We start from the raw sequence: 24,089 nt of genomic DNA on the forward strand, positions 1-24,089 counted from the left end.
TCTCATGTTTTGTGGCAAAGAAGGGCTTCTCAAATTGGTGTGTCGCAGCAGTACAATCCACTACCACCCTACCACAGGGGAACATCAGGACACTTTGCAAGCCCTGAAGTCTACGGTTGCACTGGATGACCCTTTTGTGTACAAGTAACTCTGTATTTATGATGAGGACATTCGTTATAAGGCCGATATGAGGGCTATTGTCTCTCTGATCAATCTGGCAATGTAAACCCACCGAGGCTCACTCAAGTGGTCTCGTCCCTCATGGTGTTTGTTTGTGTACGAGGATAGTTCTATACCTCTTTGCGAGCAGCTCTTGGTCACAGCAGCCTACAAATGTGGATCATTCATGCTGGATTTGGGGTGCAAGTCGGGTTTTCAGGGATACGTCACTCTCCGGCCGGGCACCGTGCCTCGTTTTTACCGTGCCAGCCCCATTTCAGTGGCCTATATACTGTGGCAAAGCAGGTGGTGGATCATTTCCAGGGCAACAAATCTGTGGGTCATGCCCTTTGTCACACTCAAGAAGCCCAATGGTTCTGTTCAATTATGTGGGGAGTTCGAGGCCACCGACAGTGCTCAATCACTGGTTGGAACTTAACCTATGATCCAGACAGAAGATCTTACCAATCTGTTGGTGGGGAATATTACGAAGATTGACTGTATGATACTTACCTCGAGTTGCCTTTAGATGAGTGATCTCAGAACACTGTCATCGTCAAAATTCCCTTTGGATTATATAAGTACAAGTGACTCTTGTTTGGCCTTGCCTCAGCCCCAGGAATTTTCCAAAGTTATCTGGAACAACTGATGCAGTGCATTCCAGCTTATGTGAATTATCTAGATAATCTCAATGTTACAGGACCCTCCCATCAGGACCATTTGCAAAATCTCTGCACCCTATGTACCATCCTTCAGGATGCAGATCTGTGTTGTCATCTGGAGAAGCATCAATTTTTCAACCAGAAGTAATTTGGGTACTGGCTCACTAAAGACAGAATCAGTCCTACTGACCGAAATGTCACTGCCATCAACACTCTTCCTCACCTGAAGAACCTAATGAAACTGCAGGTGTGTTTGGACAAAGTCAACTATTACACCAATTCCCTCCCCCAGGAACACCATATTTCACAACTCTCAATCATTTTTCTCCTGGACGTTCATTGGTTGTGGCAGCCGACGCATCTGCCTATGGCATCGGGTGGTACTGGCACAAAGGAATGAGGATAGCTCCAAATACCAAACTGCTTATGCATCCTAGATGTTGGCTCTGTCACAATGCAGCTACACACAGATAGAAAAGGAGGCATCGGCTATAATGTATGCTGTTAAAAAATGCCATATCTACCTTTTTTGGCAAAGTTCTCTCTCATTACAGATCACAGGCCCATTGCTACCTTGTTCAGCCCTCCTGGAGCAAACGGCTCAATGCTTACAGTGCTGGATACTGTTCCTAAGTGCTTTCAATTATATCATCTGGTTTAAGCCCACGGCACAACATTCTAATGCCAGTGTTTTGTAGCGTCTACCTGCTGGACTGGACCCCAATTTCAAAAAACAGGAGATCCTCTGATTATACACTGATACTATAGATAAATATATATTTGACAGTTTCCCCATTACGGAAGCATGTCGCCACAGCCAAATGCTGCGATCCCACCCCATGGCAGGTCCTCCAATACATGACCCACAGCTGGCTGACCGAACTAACTCACTGTTTGGGACTGAGCTCAAACCCTGGAAACTAATTTCCTACAGGGTCTCGAATGTTGATGCCATTCTTCTACAGAAATATGTATTGGATGGTTTCGCCATTACGGCGGCACATCACCGCAGCCAGATGCTGCGATCCCACCCTGTGGCAGGCCCTCCGATATGTGACCCACAGCTGGCTGACCAAACTCACTCGCTGTTTGGCGACCGAGCTCAAACCCTGGAAACTAATTGTTCACAGGCTCTCGGGGGTTGATGCCATTCATCTCTCAGATACTGAGACTCCCATGAATTTGGTGGTCATTCCTGCTGAATTGCAGCAACGTCTTCTATGCTTGCTCCACCAGGATCATTGGGGGATGTCACGCACGAAGGCTTTGGCTTACTGACACATATATTGGCTGGGTATCAACAGTGTGCCCAGGACCAAGAGGCACAACCACAGTCATCTGCACCCTGGTCTACACCCCGACATCCCTGGGCTGCAACCACCTCGATTTTGTGGGGACATTTTTGGGGTGGATTAGGCTGCTCATTATGTGCGTCTATTCCAAATAACCAAAGGTGGTACGAATGGCGTCCACCACAAATGGTGCCACCCTCTCTGCCTTGGCCCAGGTTTTGGCCACACCTTGGTTTCTGGTAAAGACACCCAAACTCACAGCATCTTCTTCCAAACAGTTCTGCGTGGGCAATAACATAAAACACATTCTCAGTCTTCCATTCCATCCTCCCTCAAATGGTGTGGCAGAACATTTAGTTTGTATCGTGCAGCATTAGCCAGTGGCCTGCTCTGAGCAGTGGGTCTTTTGCCATATATGTTGACAAGAAAAAGTCACATAGCAGCAGTATGTCAATCTCTGCTCCCCCTCTAAGCTAAGACAAACAGCAGATTCCAATTCTCAGCCAATTCACACCCAACACAGTTTACAAGTCAGTTGTCCATTCATTACGTACTGGGTCTGCCTGCTTAGTTGAATGGTAACGCGTTTTCCTACCATGCACCAGGCCCAGGTTTGATTCCTGCCGGCTTGAAGATTTTCTCCGCTTGTGGCCTGGATGCTGTGATGTCCTCATCATCACTGATGAGCATGTTGCCCAATGTGGAGTCACTTGAAATAAGGTCTGCAACCCGGTGGCTGAACTTCCCTGCATGGAGCCTCCCAACCAACAATGCCACACAATCATTTAATTTCATTTATGTACTTTGTGGTTAATGACGTGACACTGAAAATCTGTTTGGGTTAGATGCCTTTACTACATTTGGTTTCTCTATTGTGGATGCAGTGCATCTGGTGTAAGTCCAAGTACGTTATCAAGAACTGGATTCCATGTGGTCTGATTCTCAGATGTGATCGCCGGAGGGTTAGGTTGTGTAAACAATTTCGTGGCACACATCACCCTCAAATCCTCCACCTGCCTTCACTTGTTTTGGTTGCAGCTGGTGCCAGTAGCTTTACCCGGCCAGGTTAGGACGGAGCTGGAATGTTTAATGTCACTGCGAGTGTGTAAATCAATTTCTTCAACTGAAGGGATATGCTCTTAGCAATCGTAAAGAAGTAATGTGGTCAGCTTTGACTGTGGCAATTTCAAGGTCACTATTAAAGTACAGGGAACTGTAGACACTTGCGTCTTACCTCATCCAGACGAGTTAGCTGGGGTCAATAAATCTTCAGATTCCGCTGGATGAGGCACGAAATCAGTTGCTTGTGGTTAATACACCTTTCGGCCTCTATCAGTAACAACGGCTAATGTTTGGGGTTGCTAGTTCACCAGCCATCTTTCAACTTAACAGATTACAGTGGTTGCCCCTCACTGCATTAAAAATGACATGTACTATCACAGGATCACCTATGTGACCTGCGTTGTTTGTTTGCTGTCCTACAGGCGATAGGTCTCAAATATGTAGGTTGGAACTTAAATAGTGGCAACACTGCTGTGGAAACACTATGTCATGGAATCTACTATTGTTGCTGATGGCACACATTACTGTCATACCTACCTTACCTCCGAGCAAATGGACTCGCCCGTCCCACGTCAACGGCGTGCGCACAAGCAGGGGAAACACAGTCACTTGTGAACGAGCAGTCTAACGTAACGTTATCACTATGTTTTTGAAATGGGAACAACGGAGTTGATCTAGATTGAATATGCCAGAGGTTGTACAGCACGGTAGTGTCATCAAGGTCTTCAACAGTTGTGCGGGGAATCAGCATTGCCATATAGAACAGTGGCACATCGGGTAAGAGCCTTTAACGATGGTCGGCAAACTGTGGTAGACATGCACCAGGCAGGTTGTCCTATTATCTCTGAAGAAGTCATGCATGCTGTTGCCACATTAGTGGACAGTGATTGACATCATAAAATTCGTGAGATCACCCACGAAACCAGATTAGCGCATGCGACTGTGCTTCGCAACCTGAAGGAACGCACGGGCATGCGAAAAATTGCATCATGATGGATTCCACATGACTTGATGGAAATGCAAAAACGGATGTGTTACGATGCTGCTCAGGTGCAGCTGGAGCACTATGAGCGACACTGGACGAGTCACGGGCCACATCGTACGAGCCAAAACTGAAGTGCCAGTCCAACAAGTGGCATCATTACGGGTCGCTAAGAAAGTCGAAAGTGCGTCAGAGCCCCAGTATGGTGAAAGTTATGGCGATTCTCGTGTAGGACTCTGATGGTGTTATTCTAATGCATTATGTTCCTCTATGGCAGGCTGTCAGTGCACAGTATTACTGTTTGTTTTTGGAGCATTACCTGTGACCAGCTTTGCGAAAAAAACGGCGATGCTTTCTGCACAACCCAGCTATCATTTCGCATGACAATGTGCAAGCGCTTACAGTGCAAGCTGTGGCTGCTCTGTTCAGTCGATGGGACTGGGAAGTACTGTACCGTCCACCATACTCCCTGGACTTAAGTCCTTGTGACTTTGATTTGATTCTGAAGATGAAGGAACCACTTTGTGGCAATTGTTTCAGAACTGTTCCAGAGATTCGACAGGCAGTAGACCGTTCCATTCGCACCATCAACAGAACAGGCTCTGCTAACGGTATACTACGCCTCCCACATCGCTGGTAATGGGTTCTATACAACACTGGTGACTACTTTGAAGGACAGTAACAGATGAATAAATAGTTGCCACTATTTAAGTTCCAACCCTCATATAATCTCACTGAGTCTGACTTTTTCTGACCTTATTTGGTTCACAGAATTTCCTGGGCGAGTATGTGACCCATGGAACAACACGTCACCACCGTTATGGCTTTGCCTGTCCATTTAAACTAGAACTACTTCAGGCATAGTGGCGTATTGTCACAATTTTATTTTCAGAAAGACTATTATCATCAATCCCTAGCAGGTGTTGCTTCAGAAAAGTGGTCCTTTCATCTCCCGCTCTGCAGCCTATGAGCATGCTCTTGTGCAGTTCGAAGACAGTCATTGGTCCATGCTGTGTATTGCAATATTTCAACCAATCGAGCATCTGCTCCCAGCAGTGCACACACCTCAATATGGGGTGGGGGCTGTCGTGGCCATTCGATATATTGATAGCTCCAAACAGCATATTGCCTTTGCATCTAAATCATTCGACTCATCTCAGCAACATTATTCTTAGGGAGGAAAAGCTCTTGCTATTGCCTACACCTTGAAAAAATTTTCACGTGTTTCTCTATGGTCCAAAATTTTATTTAATTACTGACCATAAGACATCAGTTTTCCTGTTTAACCCATCAGGATCCTTACCAGACAAAGATACTCATTGTCATCAGCCATTAGGCTGTGTTCTCGTCTCAGTGCAATTATCAAATCTATTTTCAATCCACATTGCAACAAATCGAATGCATATGCTGTGTCCTGGCTTCCCGTAGGCCCTGAACCCTCATTCGACCTCTGTTTTCAACTAGATATGGAGGCTGGGCAAATGGTGAATGTCACCAGTTCCCATACTGCCAATGCTGTGGCAGCTGATCCAGTGCTCCGCCAGGTTGAACACAAGATAGAGCACGGGTGATCCAAATGTCTGCCAGGCATCAGACTCACATCAGAATTTTTATGCACTGCACCATCGACTCTCCCTCGCGGATGGCAGAATTCTACTGTTGATAGAAGAGTTTACTCCCAACATCGCTGTTCCAGCTATGCAGTGGGATGTCATGCACTTATTACATCAAGGTCACTGGGGGATCTCCAGCAAAAAACTGTTAACAAGTCACCACATCACAGCACCTCCATTCTGTCCACAGCTGAATGGCACAACAGATCACCTTTACAGAAGTTTTAAGATGTAAACTCCTTTACAGAACTTTATGGTGGACATGCACAAGTATGTGGAAGATTTCCTGGCTGAGGAGGCGCTCGTGTTCTTTCGAGCTCTTTCAAAATTAAATCCACTGGGGCCAAGTGTTCCGCCGAGTATCTGCACAGCTGTCAGCCAGACTGCTCAAACTCTCATTGTCAGGCAGGCATCCCACTGCAGCACCTGTTTTGTCGACGTTCACACCAGCCGAACCAGTTGGGCCGGGGCATTTCGACAGTGCCTTCACCGGATTCTGTCCATCGTCCACAGACGGCATGGTCATTGTTCTTGATGGTTTGCACTAAAGATCAACTCTTCTCATGCCACTAGAACCAGTGGCTCCCTCCTCGGGCCGTCGGCCCGACACCTCGTCCTTCGTTGGCCCCGACCACTCCACAGGTCGAGCAGGCCCTGTCGTGCTTCCTACCCCTGCAGTTGGGCTCTGTAAGCACCGAAGGGAATTTGGTTACTGCAGCCTGTGCTGGCACCTCTCACTATGCCATCAGTGAGGACGTAAGCCAGGTCTCTGTCACTAGAGCCTCTCCCCTCCGGGCTGCCATCATCACTGGCCGTTACAGTACTCCTCATCACGAACTCCAACGGGTACTACAATTACTGCCCACAGCAGATGTAAATTGGGCCACTACAGTAAGTGTAGTGGGAAACTGCAACTATCCGAGGCGGCCACCGCGCGGCCTAGTTACCAACTGCCGTCACCAGATCCTCCAGGCACGCACAGCAGTACACATGTGGCATATATTGTCCCGAGGAGGCAATGCGACGGCCTTCACAGCCCCTCATTTGTTAAATGTATTTGGGATGTGTAAACTACTTTCATTGTTTTGTTGTTAATGTAACTCCATGACCTAGTAATTGTTTCTCTTTTAAAGGGGTGTGTTTCATTCTGTTTCCAGTTATAAGAGATATAACAATTAGTAAGGATATGAAACAGAATGAACACACTGGCTAAGTAACAGGTGATGCAGGTGACAAGAACTCAAGGAAATCTTATGTGTAACTTGTGTGACCCAATTAGAATAGTGGTCAAGTCTTTGAAACCCATAAGAAATAAGATTAATTGGCTGTACTGTACATACACAAATTGTATCGCACTGAAGATATTTTGTGTACGTTTTCCACTTTTATTGTCATTTGGAGCTGTATTTTGTCTCGAATTTTGATTTCATCAGTTCCTTATTTTTTTTCCAACCATTTTTTAACCTATGTCAGCAATGCAATGCCACATGAATAATATGTTCTCCCTGTAGTTGTTTATTTGTCCTGTCTCCCATAAGTACTCCTCATTTCATCCATTATCCTTTGAATATAGATACTGAATCCCATGACCATCACTTTTTTCTATACAGTTCCTCGTAAATTATCCTGTAGTGCAGCTCTGAAAATTGTGAGCAAATGTTTCCATCTTAGAAACTCAAATGGTTTTACGAACCAAGAAATGATGAATATGAGACTGCAAAGTCTATTCAGAAGCAGCCATGAACTCAGATTACGACACTGTAAAATACAAAATTACACCATACCAGACTGTGATACTGAATTTCAGATTTTTAATCTCTCAATCTTTTTCACTTGTATGAAAAAGAAACATATAATTTAAAACTACTAACACATTTGAGCGTGCGCATGCACAGGTCAATGTTCCAGTTCTTAAAGAAATATTCGACTGTTTAAAAGTAATGATCCCAGAGGCAAAAAATAAAGCTAAATATTACCTTCAAAAACAGCTTCCTTTCTTCATTTGTAAAGTCTTTTTCCAAAATATCCCACAACCAGCAGACAACTCTGTGGGAATCATGGAAGCCCCCATAATACTGTGTATGTTTCCGAAGATCTTTAAGATCTAACGGTACATTGTCACCTGAGATCAACCTTTGTAGCTGAAAGGAAATCAGAACACCTCATATTATAATTAGTTGCAACTCAGATCAATAAGCTACAATCTGCAAACCATCATTTTGCACCCATCATATCATATATAGTAGACTGTTGAATATCCAGCTTGAAACTATCTGGTCTCCTTAATATCCTGCTCACTTACTCTGGTTTACATAATTAATGTCACAATAATTCCTATTCATAATAAAATGAGGATTAATTTATTGCACATATGGCACTTCTCCAAAGCTTTAGCAAACAGATATGGCTGCAAAGCTGTGTGGCCTTTAGACATATTTTATGCATCTTTTGTGCTTCAAGCACATCTGCAGACACAACTATAAGGCACATACTGTTTTTTTTAATATTGAATAAATTATTGGAACCACTCTTCAACAAACAATACTTAGAAGCCCTCTCCCAGCACTCACAAAGAGTAACGGACACACACAGATGAGCTCTGTCGGCAATCGTGTTCGTTTCTTCAGTTGTATATCAGACATCCGAAGTGTGTGTGTCATTAAATTGTTCTTTGTTTGGTCTTTTATGTTTTAATGAAAGAGTCCAAAACAGGTGATAAATAAAATAAATAAATAAAAACTTTTCGTGACTAGTGACTGGATTCTGGAATAGCAGCAAAAACTATTGCTTTGGAGTTAGGGATAGGAAAAATACTGCCGGGGACTGGAAAAAATACTCTTGGGGACTGCAAGAAAAATTAAAGAGAAACTGAAAAGTGATGTGCTTCCTTCTGCACCTGGAGTAACAGAAGCAAAACATAAAAGATCTTCCTCAATCTATTTTTATTGGGAAAAAAAATAAACAAGAATATTGCTGATGTTGACAAACTAATCGAAACAAAACACAAGTTAAGCAAGAAACAATGCAGGGATCCCACTTCGGATCTTCTAAATAGAAGAATAACAAAATAAAATGTTTTCCAAAGAAGTCCTCCACTCGAGAAAGTCCACCAAACAAAAGATAGAAACAAACCTACTCGAGAGTGGTCAGCACAGCATTACCGCAAAACTGTCCAGGGAGGCCAGACCACTATTACCTGACACTCTTCAGTCACTGCCATTACTTGACACTCTTGAGTCACAGTACAAAGCTACCACTCCTGACGATCTGGAACCACTAGAAGATGAGGCGTGCAGATGTTGCAGCCAGCATGGCAGATCCCTACAAGTCCGGTGGCATGTCAAACTGTCTTCTGCCAGCAATGGCCATTAACTGAGACACGAGGCTGTCTTTTCATCTCCGGCAGTGGTCTCAGTCGTACTGCAAACATCTGCTTCGGTTTCACTCACAGGATGAAGGCATCCCGCATCTCTGATCTGTCAGGCGGGATGCCAATGCTGCAGGTGGATAGGATGGATGTTGCACTTCCCAAACTAGTGGAAGTTGAATAAAAGTAAGGAAAAAAACGTTGAAAGGTAAGCGCAAGGAAGTTTTATTCTTGTTGCATGAATATTTAACAGAAAAATATTTGCACATTACTCTGCCAATATTTCAATTTCAGCAGCAAATAGAAACAGTATATTCAGAGTTTACTGCCAAAGATGGTAGGTTGGATCAGTGGTAAAATGGTAAAAATGATTCATTATTCACCAGATTCCCATTAGTAGAATCTGCTTCGGTTTCACTGTGCCATTGTTCAAAGACTATCTTTCAAAGTTAACTGATGAGGAGGGAATTTCTGTTGAACAGGTGTACAGTTGTGATGAGAGTGATTTACATTACAAGATGCTCCCTACAAATACACTTGCTTTGAAAAAGGAAGCTGCAGCACTATGTATGAGAGGAGTAAAGATGAGCTACCATGTTAGCTTGCTGTAATGCAACTGGCAGTGAGAAGCTTAGGCTTCCAACAGTGGAGAAATCACGAAAACCTAGAGCTTGCGAAAACATGACAAATTGGGAACCACTGCCCCTACATTACAATCGACAAAAGAAAGCCTGGATGAATTCATAAATTTTTAAAACCTGGTTCCTAAACGAATCTGTACAAGTTGTAAACAAATACTTGAAAGACGATAATTTACCAATGAAAGCTCTGCCAGTTCCTGATAAATTGTGCCTCCACATCCTGTCAGTTATGAATTCACAGATGAAGATATCAAAGCATTGTTTTTACCGCCAAATGTAACCGATGGACCGGGCCACCACTGATATGTCTTTGTCGATACCAGCAATTGATGATAATGAAGACTGCGTAACCATTCTGAAGAGGACTGGCTGGCTTGTTACATGTCAGAAGGGGGTTGGCTGAAGCGTGGGAAGAGATTCGGAACATATCACTTGAAAGGTCTTGGAAAATACTATGGATATTTTCACTTTGAATCAATGTGTAATAGTGAAGTTAACTACGGAAACAATGATATAGTTTCATTGCTCAAAAATATGTCGGGCTGTGAAGATGTCAATGCAGAGAATGTCACAGAATGGGCGCAAATGATGAAGTTGATGAACTAACTGACAACAATATTGTGGAAATGGTGATGGAGAAGTAAAATGAGAGGAGAGGGAGAAATCCCATCCCTCATTCAGAAGGGTTCAAGACGATTAAGGCAGCACTGCAGTACACTGGTGAGCAGGAGAAAGCAACACTAGTTGATATCATCTATATGTGTAAGTGGACGGATACTGCAGCACAAGAGAGGGCTAAAGGAGGGGAACAGTCATCTATAAAAGACCCCAGACCTAGAAGTTCCATCTTTTTGTTAGATCTGGCTTTTCACAAGTGTGTAATCATACAATCAAACTTCACAATGCAGAACGTTTTTTGTGCCCTGTAATAACTTTTGAAGGGTGCAGTATGTACGTAACGAACACTTATTAAATAAATGTTATGAAATTGGGTTTTGGTATAAAAAAGGGTTATTTAAATGGTATGGCTGAGGTCAGAAGAGAGAATTTTTTGAACTCTGGACTGCCTGGATTTTTTGTTATCTGGCTTGACCTTACACCACATTAGACTGAATAGTCAAGAGTCTGCTGTACATTGCACTGTTCTACTTGTGTACTGTTGTTGTGAATGACTGACTACTGAGCACTAGTACTTTCATACCACATCAGTTTATAATCCATGGTATTTACATAATTTAAAATGACAGTGTTACGGTAAAATCAAATAATGAAAAGTCTACAATGCAATAACAACAACATGCCAATGCCTCATTATCTTCAAACTTACAACCTCATTCCTGGTTGTTAAGGTTTTCTCTTACTAAAGCTCTTTATTCCATACTCAGTGTATAAACAAATGGTGAACAAGAAGTCCAAGTATAGTACGGACAATACATTAAATGTGTATGTAGAGTGTACTAAGAAAACTAAATCTGGCCAGCACATGGGTGTTTGTCTTTTCTTTTCTTTTCCTTTCTTTCTTTTTTTTCTTTTCTTTTTTGGGTGTCCATTGTGAAATAAAATTATTATACAGTTTAGTTTTAATTTTTTCAAACCTCTAAAGGCTAGAATCGATGCACAAACTGCAGTATTTGAAACTTTTGTGGGATATTATAAAGTCCACTGTCGAGACCTCATAGTTCACTTATTTTTATGCTAATCTTCATATCAGTAGATTCTAATCACAAATCATTTGACCCTATTTTTCTCACATCAACGACAATTATTACGGAAATTTATGTTATTCTGCATTGTTTTGTGATTTGACATTTGTAATGATCAGCCAAACAGCACCTCAGTTGTTAAGTGATTATTTGAACACAGTATTTAGACAGGTCAGCATGGCTGGTGGTCTTGAAGGTGAAATACATTTACAGCAACAGGGAGTGGTATCATCAGTTGTTTGAAGATAGTATATATCATGAGTGGCTCTCAGCATCAAGAAGAATGTAAAAACCTATAATAATCAGAACACAGGTGACCCTTATCATGTTGTTGTGGCTGTTTCTTTATGGGGATGCTAAAAAAGATTACAGAAGTTTAAGGCACTTATTACCAAACAGGGTAGTACACTTTTGGTACTAATGAACTGGAATTTAGTAGCTGGTGTTTGCTTGTTGAAACATTGCTTTTATTCAGTTCATGGAGGGCTCACTGTATGGCTCCAAATTGTGGTTGAATACCATCGATGTCTGCTTAAATTGACTTATTTATTTACCCTCCACCATGTACTGTGCGGTGGCTTGTGGAGTATCTATGTAGATGCAGATGTAACCCTATAAATGGTGCATGCAGTTTTCCAAACATACTCACAAGTAGCTCAGTATCAGAGCAATGCTAATTTGTTAGAAGTGATTGTGAAACATTGGGATCATAAGTTTTGAGTTTGTAGTTTTTTCTGTGAAAGTGGAGACTTAATGGGTCATCTTTCAAAAGAAGTCATGATGATGAATATCAATTTTGACCAGCCAATATTAAACATATTGAGAAAATTTTGACAGAATTCTGTTTCTAAATTTTGCAGTGTGATATCCTTTGACTGCAAATATCCTAAAAAAGACTACTCTCTCGTATGGTATTGCTATTCAAAGACTCTGATAAATGCATCAGTGCAAGAAAGTCCTCTTCTATCAGTTTCTGAATGTGAAATGTATTTTCCTCTGGTAACAGCTACTGTTGGCTGCCATCTCAGTCCTGCTTCTTCAAAATAATTTCCTTTGTAACTAAATTTATAAAAGAAATGAAAAACTGTGTGTATGGAATTACAAAATCCTCATAATACTTTTAAAAAGGGTCTGATATTTATTATACAAAATACTCCTGTTTCAATGTCTGTGGCTGAAACAACTGAATACGACACAGATTGCTCTCATCAACTCCAAAATCAGCATTTAATTCAGTGAGACTTGCTTATCCTTCCAAAATGTTAGGCGAGTTGTCTAATGATTACAGTCATTCCTGAACAAGAAGTGAGCTTCTAGTGGGGCACTATCTTATCTTGCAAGTGGCTGAGGAATTTTATCAGTCAAGTATGTGTCCCAAATGTGAGGGCCTCTCATAGTAATATGGAGCAATAATTGTACTGCCCTTTTGCCAATCTTCGCTTTCTAAATCCATTGAAGATGTTGAGGCATAACACTTCTTTTGCTCCAGTCTCAGGACTGCAACCACAGTGTTAGCCAGCTGAAGGAGTGCTCTGGGCACACCCTAAACAAAATCCAGCACGGAGTACGGATTTCCTTCAGCAAACACTACAGAAAAACACAGCCTTCAAAAGAACAAATCATCATTCATAATTTTTACCACAGTCATTGAGTTCTTTGGTGACATATTACACAGCAATCTTTCCGTCCTTTTCGGAAGCTGTTCTCTCTGATGATAGGCTATAAGCAATGGGGAATGGAAACCTCTTCATAAGCTAGTTACTTAGTGAATTGTCAAACTGCCAAATATCATTTCAGCCATTTCCACGAATGTTTTCCCACACCTTGGTTTATGTGTTAGCTGCCAATCTTATTATAATAATTTACACTATATGACCTCCACCGGATCACTTTAGTCAATTTTATACAAATAGTTTTTCAGTTACCTGTTGGCCCTGTAGCTCTTTATTCCCTCGTCGACTTGTCTCCCCACAACTTCTCTCCTTCTTTAAGTACATCAACTGGTTTTCTTCACCTCTTCTGTACGGAGTCCCTCAATGTGCCTGCCTATTTCTTTTCTGTATCTTCCTCATGGTCTCTTTCTAATTAGCCTTTGATGAAAACGCTTTTTTTCCTTTTCCTTTTATCTCCTATTCTCATCATACGTCTACATCAACTCAACTTTGTCGCTTATATCTTATCCCAAAGTTGTGAGACTCCTGCCCCTTATGTGTTCTCTTCTTTTCTGATTCTATCCTTTCTTGTCTTTCCTTCAGTACGTCTTAAAAATTTCATCTTTGCTCCCTTCATTCTGCTCTCTTTCCTTTTTGGTTGCATTACATCTACCAGGTTCATATGCTAGAATGGATTCATAATAAGTGGAATGTTGAGCTTTTTTGCATTCATTTGAGACATCTATGTTCCACAGAATATCCCTTACGCTCTGGTGAAAGCTGTCTGCATGCTGTAATCATTTCCCAATTTCGGGGGGTATCTTGCAATAATTTCTAATCATCTTTCATCAAAGTACTTGCTATTTTGACCACTTTCAAAAGTTGTCCATTCAATTTTATCTTTCTCTTGCATTTTTGCCTCTTGTCATCACTACTCTTTTGCTCTCCTTTGTCATTACTATCTTCCCAATTCTTCTATCTCTTGGTTCCACAAATCTACTAGAATTTGCACCTGCATTTTCTCCTCACCCCATATTGTTATGTATCTGCAAACAAGTTGGCTTTTGTAGCATCTCTTCCATTTTTTAAAAAAATATTAATACACACTGTTTGTGACCTCAAAATTAGAGAAAGGAACACAATTGAGCTTACAAAAACAATACTAGGTGAGGTATATTATTTCTAACCATAATTACAGGAATGGCTGTCAGGAATGTAAGATATTCTGTTTGTCCAACTGCTTTGTTCATCTGCCATTGTTCTTTACTGTGGGGTTTTATTAATGAATGACTGTTAAATGAGATTTGTTAACAATGTAAAATAAATTACCTATGTCCACAGTAATCAAACAATAGAAAATCTAGAATGGGGTGTAACAATATTATGAAAAGGAAAGTTGCTACTCACCATAAAGTGGAGATGCTGAGTCGCAAACAAATCTTTCACCCATTAAGGCCTTCATCAACAATAGACGACACACACACACACACACACACACACACACAACACAACTCACTCACACGATCGCAGCCTAAGGCAACTGAAAACACACTGCAAGCAGCGGCACCACTGCATGATGGGTGTGGCTAAAGATAGGGCTGGTGCAGAGATGGGGAGGTATAGTACAGTGGGGTGGCATACAGTGAAGCAATGCAGAAGGGGGGGGGGGGGGGGAAGTAGTGGGAAAGGAGACAACTAGACAAATAAAAAGACTAGGTGTGATGGTGGAATGACGACTGTGATGTGCTGACATTGGAACAGAGAAGGGGCTGGATGGGTGAGGACAGTGACTAATGAAGGTTGAGGCAAAGAGTGTTATGGAAATGTAGGATGTACTGCAAAGTTCTCACTTGCGCAATTCAGAAAAGCTGGTGTTGGTGGAAAGATCCATATAGCACAGGCTGTGAAGCATTGATTGAACTGAAGGATGTTATGTTTGGCAGTGTGTTCAGAAACAGTGTGGTCCACTTGTTTCTTGGACACAGTTTGTCGGTGGCCATTAATGCGGACAGACAGCTTGTTGTTTGTCATGCCCACATAGAATGCAGCACAGTCAAAGGTAGCCCTGCCTTTGATGGGATAGGTGATGTTTGTGACTGGACTGGAGTAGATGGTGGTGGGAGGATGTATGGGACAGGTCTTGCATCTAGGTCTGTTACAGCGGTATGACCTGTAACAATACATGAGTATGTCCAATATAGTCGGATCTACTTTCCGTCATGTGAGTGTAAAGGAGTCGAAACCAGTAGTGACCCATGACATCATATCAACTTCAATTCTTTTTTTTATACATGCCTAGGATAAGTCTTTCCGCTCCCAGGATTGGAATGACTCCTTACCCTCTCCCTTAAAACCCACATCCTTCCCTCTTTCCTGATGAAGCAATCTTGGGTTGCAAAAGCTTGAAATTTGTGTGTGTGTTTGTGTGTTTTTTATTGTCTCTATCAACATACCAACACTTTCGTTTGGTAAGTTACAGCATCTTTGTTTTTATATATAATTCATTTCTAAATTTTATTGCTGATTTACAGAGTAAAGAATTTAATTTGTATAACATTTAATAGATAATGAGTTTTAATGAGATAGATATAATTATATTTTGACGTAGCAAATCACCTTGTTGCATTATGCATGTTATGTTTTCGCTTTGTAAGAACAAAAAACTTCTGTGTTGCTTGAGTGCACGATCAAGTAATCTTTGAGTGTGGATCTGCTGTAACTTTCATGAATGAGCATAGAACTGTTAATTTACAACCCGGAGTTGACTTAAAAATTATTCTAGGGAACCATGGCCCGACTTTGGTGCAAACAAATCGCGCGCGAATTCTCAAATATCAGTGCGGAGTTTAAAGGCCCGTCCCCAAGCAACGATCTGTCTGCACAAATGTCTGCGCACATCACATCACATCACACAGACAGATCGTTGCGTGTGGACAGAAGATTTGCACCAACCTGAGGTGTGTGGAAACCTGGAAGTTGGAGTTGGAGGTTTGAGGGAAACCTCTCAAATCTGTGGGTTCAAAGACAAGTTGGAGCGTATGGACATGAGATTGCCGCAAATCTGGCGCGAAACAGCTGTTTGCTCAGTCTAGTGTTTGTATTTGTACACGCAGGGCATTATAATGGCTCATACTCGTCAGTGTTCTCGAGAGTTTGTAAGTGAATTCAATGAAATATATAGAAACCACCCATGTTTGTGGAAGATTAAAGTAAAGAATACAGTGACCAAGACAAAAGACAGCAGCATACAATGCTCTAATTGAAACTCTTGTTTCAATGTTGCAGTTGAAAATTCCAAATCCTTGTAGCTCCTTTCTGTTGCTAGGAATCTTAATGTTACCACCAGCCGTTCCTGAGGAGAAATTGCCCTTCTCTATACAAGTATTTTTTCTCATAATATGAGGGGTTACAAGCTTTAAGAGATAATTATAAGTTTCGACATCCATCCACAAATAATTTTGCCAATCGTTAGGTTCGCCCTGCAACTCTCGCACTAAATTTATGTGAGAAAACAGCTTTCGCTTTAGCAGCCACTGTCTACAACATTTTGACTGCTTTCTCTGTTTCCTGCGGTTGGTCTGAATGTTTTTTGCAACACAAGTTGCGAACACAGACCACAACAGAACTTCCTCCATTTCTATATTTCAAAATAACTGAATTAAATTTTTGATGTTTACGGGGAGTGTAGTTGCTTGCCACAGATATTTCTTTTCTACACCGACAGATGGCGGGCGAGTAGAAGATTGGGGTTTGTGTCGCATGAACACACCACATTTGCAGCGATCTTTTGCATGTACAGAGATCTGCGCTGATGTCCGCGCAGACAGATCGTTGCGTGTGGACCGGGCTTAAGATACGCGGCTGGATACGGGGCGATATCGTCACGTGTTCGATTCAGTATTATTAACTATAATTTATGGACATTAGCTTGTTAATAACTATCAAAGACTTATATGAGCAGCATAGTAATCGTCTTGATGCTTAAAGCTAACGAGAAGCAAGTTACTGCCGGGATACGACAAATATTAATCACTGCATAGTCAGCTTGTTGATATGTTGCTTAGCAACTCATAAACGGACAGTGATAGAATTACTGAAACAATCTTTTTTAGTATCAATGGCCACTACACACACATCAGAAACTAATTACTCTAACTGTGAGTGACTTCTGGATTGGACACGTTTTTTTAAATTTCAGCTAATTGGTATTAACAAACTTCTTTCGAAGTTGAAACTTCATCAATGGTGTCGTGCTCATTCAGTTTAGTACAATGATAGATAGTACTACCTATGCTACTATTTATAGTTTTAAACAGAAAGAGAACACATACCTGTTTTTCTTTTGAGAAATGTTCGTACTTCAGTCATCGGTCTTCTCAAACCAGAGGCACAAGTGACTCTCCCTCACAGCACTACAATATCATGAACCACCACACACGTGTGCCCTCTTCTCACTACATTTCTGTATTGAAAACCCTGAGATATAGCCATGGTACGAAGAAAGAAGAGGAGAGGAGAGATCCGTGAAAGAAACGGAGCAGTGAGAGAAAGGGAGGAAACAGAGAAATGAGGTAATGGTTTGGGAGCAGAGTGTGTGTAAGGATGTACGAATATTCGAATATTGTGTAGGTTTGGTGGACGGCGGAATACCACTGTGTGTGTGTGGGGGGGGGGGGGGGGGGGGGGGGGATTAGGGGGGGGGGGGAGGGTTGTAGGATAGTGGGCAAGTCATTTCTCATTTCAGAACACAATGAGAGGTAGTCAAAACCCTGTCGGAGAATGTAATTTAGTTGCTCCAGTCCTGGGTGGTACTGAGTTATGAGGGGAATGCTCCTCTGTGGCTGAACCATAACTTCCCGAAGTCTCACCTTCTGGCTACAGAGGAGCATTCCACTTGTAACTCAGTACCACCCAGGATTGGAGCAACTGAATTACATTCTTTGGCACAGTTTCAAATACTTCTCATCGTGCCCTGAAATGAGAAATGTCCTGCCCACTATCCCTCCCACACCTCCCACAGTGGCACTCCTCTCTCCTCAGAACCTACACAATATACTCGTCCATCCTTACACATCCCCTGCTCCCAAACCCATCATACCTCATGGCTCATACCCCTGTAATAGACCTAGATGCAAGACCTGTCTTATACATTCTCCCACCACCGCCATCACATATCCCATCAAAGGCAGGGCTACCTGTGAAACCAGTCATGTGGTCTACAAACTGAGCTGCAATCACTGTGCTGCATTCTATGTGGGCAGGACAACCAACAAGCTGTCTGTTCACGTGAATGGCCATAGGCAAACTGTGGCCAAGAAACAAGTGGACCATCCTGTTGCTGAACACACTGCCAAACAGTACATCCCTCATTTCCGTTACTGCTTCGCAGCCTGTGCCATATGGATCCTTCCACCATCACCAGTTTTTCTGAATTGTGCAGATGGTAACTTTCCTTGCAATACATCCAACATTCCTGTAACCCTCCTGACCTCAACTTTCGTTAGACACTGTCCTCACCCATCCAGCCCCTTTTACTCCCCCCCCCCCCCCCCTCTCCTGCCCTCCTCCTAACCTGCAGCGCTTCACTGTCTGCCACCCCCACCATACTATACCTCCTCCTCCTCGCTCCAGCCTCCTCCTTACCCCCACCCAGTCGCCAATCACATCATGCAATGGTGCTGCTGCTTGCAGTGTGGTTTCAGTTGCCTAAGGTTGCGGTCGTGTGTGAGTTGCATTTGCATGAGAGCGTGTGTGTGTGTCTGTCGTCTACTTTTGACGAAGTCTGTTATGGCCGAAACCTTTATTTTGTGACAGTCTTTTTGTTATGCCTATCTGTGACTCAGCATCTCCGCTATATGGTGAGCGGCAACTTTCTTTTTCATAATACTGTTACTATGTCCACAAAACAGCCCCATCAATTTGTAACGGTAAGGGAACAGGGGATGGAGATCAAGCACTTGTGTATATTTGTAAATTGTACACTGTGGTTAAAAAAAATACATTGAAGGTATTCTTCAAATATTTTTATGTGAGTGATCTATTATAATCAATGCTTTAAAAATATTGCACAATCCTGCATACATAATCCTAAACAGTATTATGAGAAGGAAAGTTGCTGCTTACCATGTAGTGGAGATGCTGAGTCACAGATAGGCACAACAAAAAGAGTTTCACACTTAAAGCTCTCTTTCTGATGTGCCTATCTGTGACTAAGCATCTCCGCTATATGATGAGTAGCAACTTTCCCTTTGATAATATTGTTACATGCCATCCTGGATTTTCCATTGTTTGATTTTAACCCTAAACATTATTACTTTCCATTCAAAACTGCTAATGATTAATTTTTCCCTACAAAACTGGTTATTATTGTTTACATCTCGACTATTCTGTCTATTTCTGCAATGTTAATGGTTCTGAAAATGGTTTCACTTGTATATTTTGTTTTTGGTATGGTAATACCCACCACTCCAGAGGAATGAGGCATACCCCTTCATCTTCTTACCAACAAATGATACAGACACCATATTAAGAAGATAGTAACTTAAAGAAATATAGCTAATATACAGATATCTACATATTGGATGTTTTATGTTATTATGCATATGGAGAGCCACGCTGATGGATGATGTTTGTTTTCAGCACAGCGTGGCTGTCACAGTGATTTAGTTAGATGCTACAATAAGTATTCCACAGATTATCAATCTGATCTGGAGATGTGAAGACTTCTTAAGAAAATACATTGTAAGAATACAGGTGTACTGTAATTACATGTTAGAGTAATTTTCGCACAAGAGAAATCTGTTGAAATTTGAAGTAACAGTACAGTATTTCAGATTAGTACAAGTTGTTAATATACTCACAGTATGGACAAGTATCCAATGTGGGGCTATAATTGGCATGAATTCATTAATTTTTAATTTTTAGTCTAAATGAATAAATACAGCAATGGTGACAGAGTCTGGAGGCTTGATATGGGAAGCACTTGGTTAAACTATTGTTATATAAAGGATGTGTCATGTCAGATGTAACACCCCTTTTATTTCATGAACAGTTCCAGATAACAAAACAAAGTTTTTGGCACATGATAGTATGCTGATGGGCAAATACTTTTGGCATTTGATAAAGTGCCTTATCTATAGTATAGATCGAGGTATTGAAGCAAGTATCTTTTTTTGACAAAATTATATACTACACTTTTTTAACAGGACCGGAAAGCACTTGAAAAGGTGATTACAGTGACATAATGCTTGCTAATATTGAGACTAAAACTCTTTGCAAATAAATCTGACAAATAAACTAAAACTGGATAGCAATGCAACCAGAATCAGCCATGGTGGTGCGAACACCGCAAATCAGAGGTCTCATGCGAGACTCCATTGTTATAGGCACCGAGACAGGCCTATGCTACTGAGATGAAACCTCATTTCATATGCCATGGCATACGCTAGCTTCTCACCGAGCAGTGGCAGGAGAATACACACACCAGAAAAGACTTCAAAACCTGAGAGCTTAAAGGCGGAGGATGGGATAATACTCATGACAAATATTACTGCCAAACATTGTGAACGGGTTAATAATAGCGGCCTGCATACTGTAACAGGACATTCTAGGTCAAGTTCTGTTCCACTATATGAAGAATTGTTGCATCAGCTAAAGATGTTCGCAGTGATTAAGTAAGTTCAAATAGCAACACAACTACCGTATCTGTACCTGCAAAGAGGGCATACGAGGAATAGGTGGCCACAGTGAGCGGAAGCCAGACGAATGCTGACTAATTCCTGGGCATCTGGTATGCAGTCCAAGGACCAGAAGACATGCACATAATATATGGAATTATGGAATCTCTTAGGAGAAAAAAATGATGTTTTGACTGTAGTGTAAGAAAGATTTTGTATCACTGTTTGATCAGCAGCACTCTTGTTTGAGTTCTCATAGAGAAAGAATGTACTAGTGCCATGTTAATGGATTTAATTGTAAAGACAGTTATGCAATAAACATCTGCGAACGGGTGGTTGAAAGCGAAAATGTGTGTTATTGTCATTTGATAAATTGGCATAATTCCTTTATCGGAAAGCTTTACCAATTTTCTACAGCATAGAAGATGCTTCGGAAAAGTCGGTACAGGCATGGCACAAGTCTATGAGTGTTCATTTCCAATTTAAACACTAAATTTGAAAAATTTTTGAAACACTGTCTTTGAACTTACAGAGCTCAGAGGAAGGTATTGTAGCTGGTAAGTTTAATGAAAAACTGGATATCATAGAAGCAACTATTACCAGTAAAGTAACTAAAGCAATAAAAGAGGACTTCAGGGCTCAAATAAATTAGCAGGCAAAGAAGTTAACAGATATCGACACAAAGGTTAACAGTCTCACAGGAAACTTACCCAATAAAGTACATGAAGTAGCAGGTAGCGAGTGTAAGCAGTATTTTCGTAATGTTAGACGTACGTTCGACACAGTACAACTCAAAATTTCCAATAAGAATATATGGGGTGGCATCAATGGTGACAAGCAAGATGTGTCAGGGAGTGGGACGGGCACAAATTTCAGACGATCTAGGAAATGTTTGGCGTGTTTAATACAGAAAGGCGATGATGACCGATTAAGGGACTGCAGATCAGTTTGATACGCAGGAATGGGGTCTTGATGGCAGTAGTTGTATGCAGAGGTGTCAGACAGCTGATGTAGACCCACACTTACTTACTCCCAAAGATCAAGTACCACAATGGTAGATCTCTTTTCCGCTGGGAGGATAGTGATGGAGGCATTAGTTTTTAGGGAACAAAGAGCCTTTAGTTCTGCAGAGGACAGGTCAGGGCCATATTGTACGGACCTGAGGAAAGTTTGTGAAGCAATGTTGGATGTGAGAAATTCTTGTAAGGCTTGTAAGGGGTGATTCTGAGATAGTGGTGGTAGATCAAGTTGGGATCACGGTCAGAACTGTTCAACGCAAAATTCGATATCGGGTTTATAGTTGGAAAGGTTTTAGGAATGGGTTGCAAAATGGTATTTCCAGTTGACATTACATGTGAAGGAAAGTAGGTCCTTCACCAAAGCAGCATGATTAAATGCAGGTTTACGGCTGAAAGAGAGACCCTTGGGTCCTTGAGATCATGAATTATCATTAGAGTAGGAGGCAACAGTGAAGGCTGGGGGCTGCTAAGAAGGTTGGCCAAGATTAGTTTGTAGGAGAGGAGTGGTGGTTGATAGTGTAGCTGCTTAGGGAGTGCAAAGGGACAGGAAGGGAAACATGACTGAGATAGCTAAGAAGAAGGTGGGAGAGTGTTTTGACATGAAGTCTATCATCTTCTTGTACTTTTAAGTTGGCTTGGTGGGTGATACCAACCAAGGAAAGTTGAGCAGATATGTGCATGTACAACGAAAAACTATAATATTTCCGTTTGGGTTCTGGTCGTTTTAGTTGATTCAGTTTAGTATGGTATCACCCGGTACTATCCCTTGCATTCTGTACCGTGCATCACAATGTTCTGTTGAAGGATTACCTCTCTTTTGATGAATTTGGTTTGTATGTAATTCCGGTTGCCATGGAGAATTTTGTGAACCAGCTGTGCTGCACCTCACCTGTGTGGACTTTTTCAAAATGCCTTTTCTGCTGCAGCAAATTGCTAAAGCTTTCTGACTAACAACTTATATGAAATTATCAAATAATGAGTGAACACTTATTTTTACTTTCAATCATTCATTTTCAGATGTTTATAGCATAACTGCATTTACAAATTCAGTCCATTAACATGATGATAATACATTCCTTCTCTATGAGATCTCAGACAAGAGCACCATCGATCTAACAGTAATACAGTATTGTTTTTTCCCTAAGAGATTTCATTATCCTGCTCATTCTGTGTGCGTCTTCTGGGTCCATGGACTGCATCCCAGATGCCCAGCAAGTAGTTGGTTGGCATTCTCTTGGATTCTGCACACTGTGGCTCCATCTTCCTTGTACGCCCCCTCTGCAGGAACTGTAGGTCTGTTGATATTTGACCAAACCATCCCCCCCCCCCCCCCCCCCCTACGCACACACTTTACTTCAACATCTTGAACTGATACAACAATTCTTCCTATAGAGGAACAGAACTTAACCCACATCATCCTGTTGCACTACATATCCCTGCCAGACTCTCTCCAGTAGAGAGCCATAGGAAGATCGGAAGCAAGGTAGTAGCAAATTGATGTGGCCCGATGGCTTAATGTGAATCGTTCTGTTGTTTCTTGGATGTGGCAACAGTTTATAGGGACCGAAGCTGTATCCCAAAGACCAGAGCAAGGCTGATCATGTGTGACATCAAAAAGAGAAGCCTGTTACTTGGCTGTAAAGGTACAATGGTACTGCCTTAGTACTGCACAGCAGCCTCACAGCATCCACTGGACATGTTATATAGAGGCAAATGGTGTATAGAAGGCTTCAGCAAAGTGGCCTTTATTGTCAGAGACTTGCTGTAGGTGTACCTCTGATACATCTTCACAAAAGGGAACATCCGGAGTGGAGTCGTCAACATGCCACCTGGATGGTCGAACAGGGGGAGCTAATGTTCTCACAGACGAATACCGATTTGGCCCGGAGAGTGAGTCACAACGGATTCTCCTCTGGAGGGAATGTGGAACACAATTTCAGGACCCAAACATGGAAAGACACCAATATCAAGGAGGATCTCTAATGGATTGGGCAAGGATTATGTTGACCCCTTGCACAGCTCTTCATGAAATTGTATGGATGAATAGGCAAGTTTTACCTGCCATCAGGTATCACAACAAGATCTTGAGACCTCATGTGTGGATGTTGCAATCTGCTGTAAGCCCAGACTTCGTGTTGATGGACAGTATTGCTCAAACTCATAGAGCAGGGATGGTTGAAGTCTTCTTGGAAACAGAAGATACAGCATACATGACATGGCCTGATCACTCTTCTGATTTGAATTCCATGGAGCATGTCAGG

The 24,089-nt window shown here is 41.8% G+C and overlaps 1 protein-coding gene across 1 annotated transcript in view; it reads right to left on the reverse strand.

Annotated features, from left to right (window-relative positions):
• Window positions 1-24,089, reverse strand: part of LOC126323250 (ubiquitin-protein ligase E3B) — a 280,679-nt gene that overhangs the window by 39,370 nt on the left and 217,220 nt on the right. Inside the window, exon 15 of the mRNA XM_049994667.1 lies at window positions 7,747-7,911. Coding sequence (XP_049850624.1) covers window positions 7,747-7,911 — 165 coding nt within the window. The remainder of the gene's footprint in view (window positions 1-7,746; window positions 7,912-24,089) is intronic.

The sequence above is a fragment of the Schistocerca gregaria genome, chromosome 1 (assembly GCF_023897955.1).
Source record: "Schistocerca gregaria isolate iqSchGreg1 chromosome 1, iqSchGreg1.2, whole genome shotgun sequence".
Classification (NCBI taxonomy): Eukaryota; Metazoa; Arthropoda; class Insecta; order Orthoptera; family Acrididae; genus Schistocerca; species Schistocerca gregaria.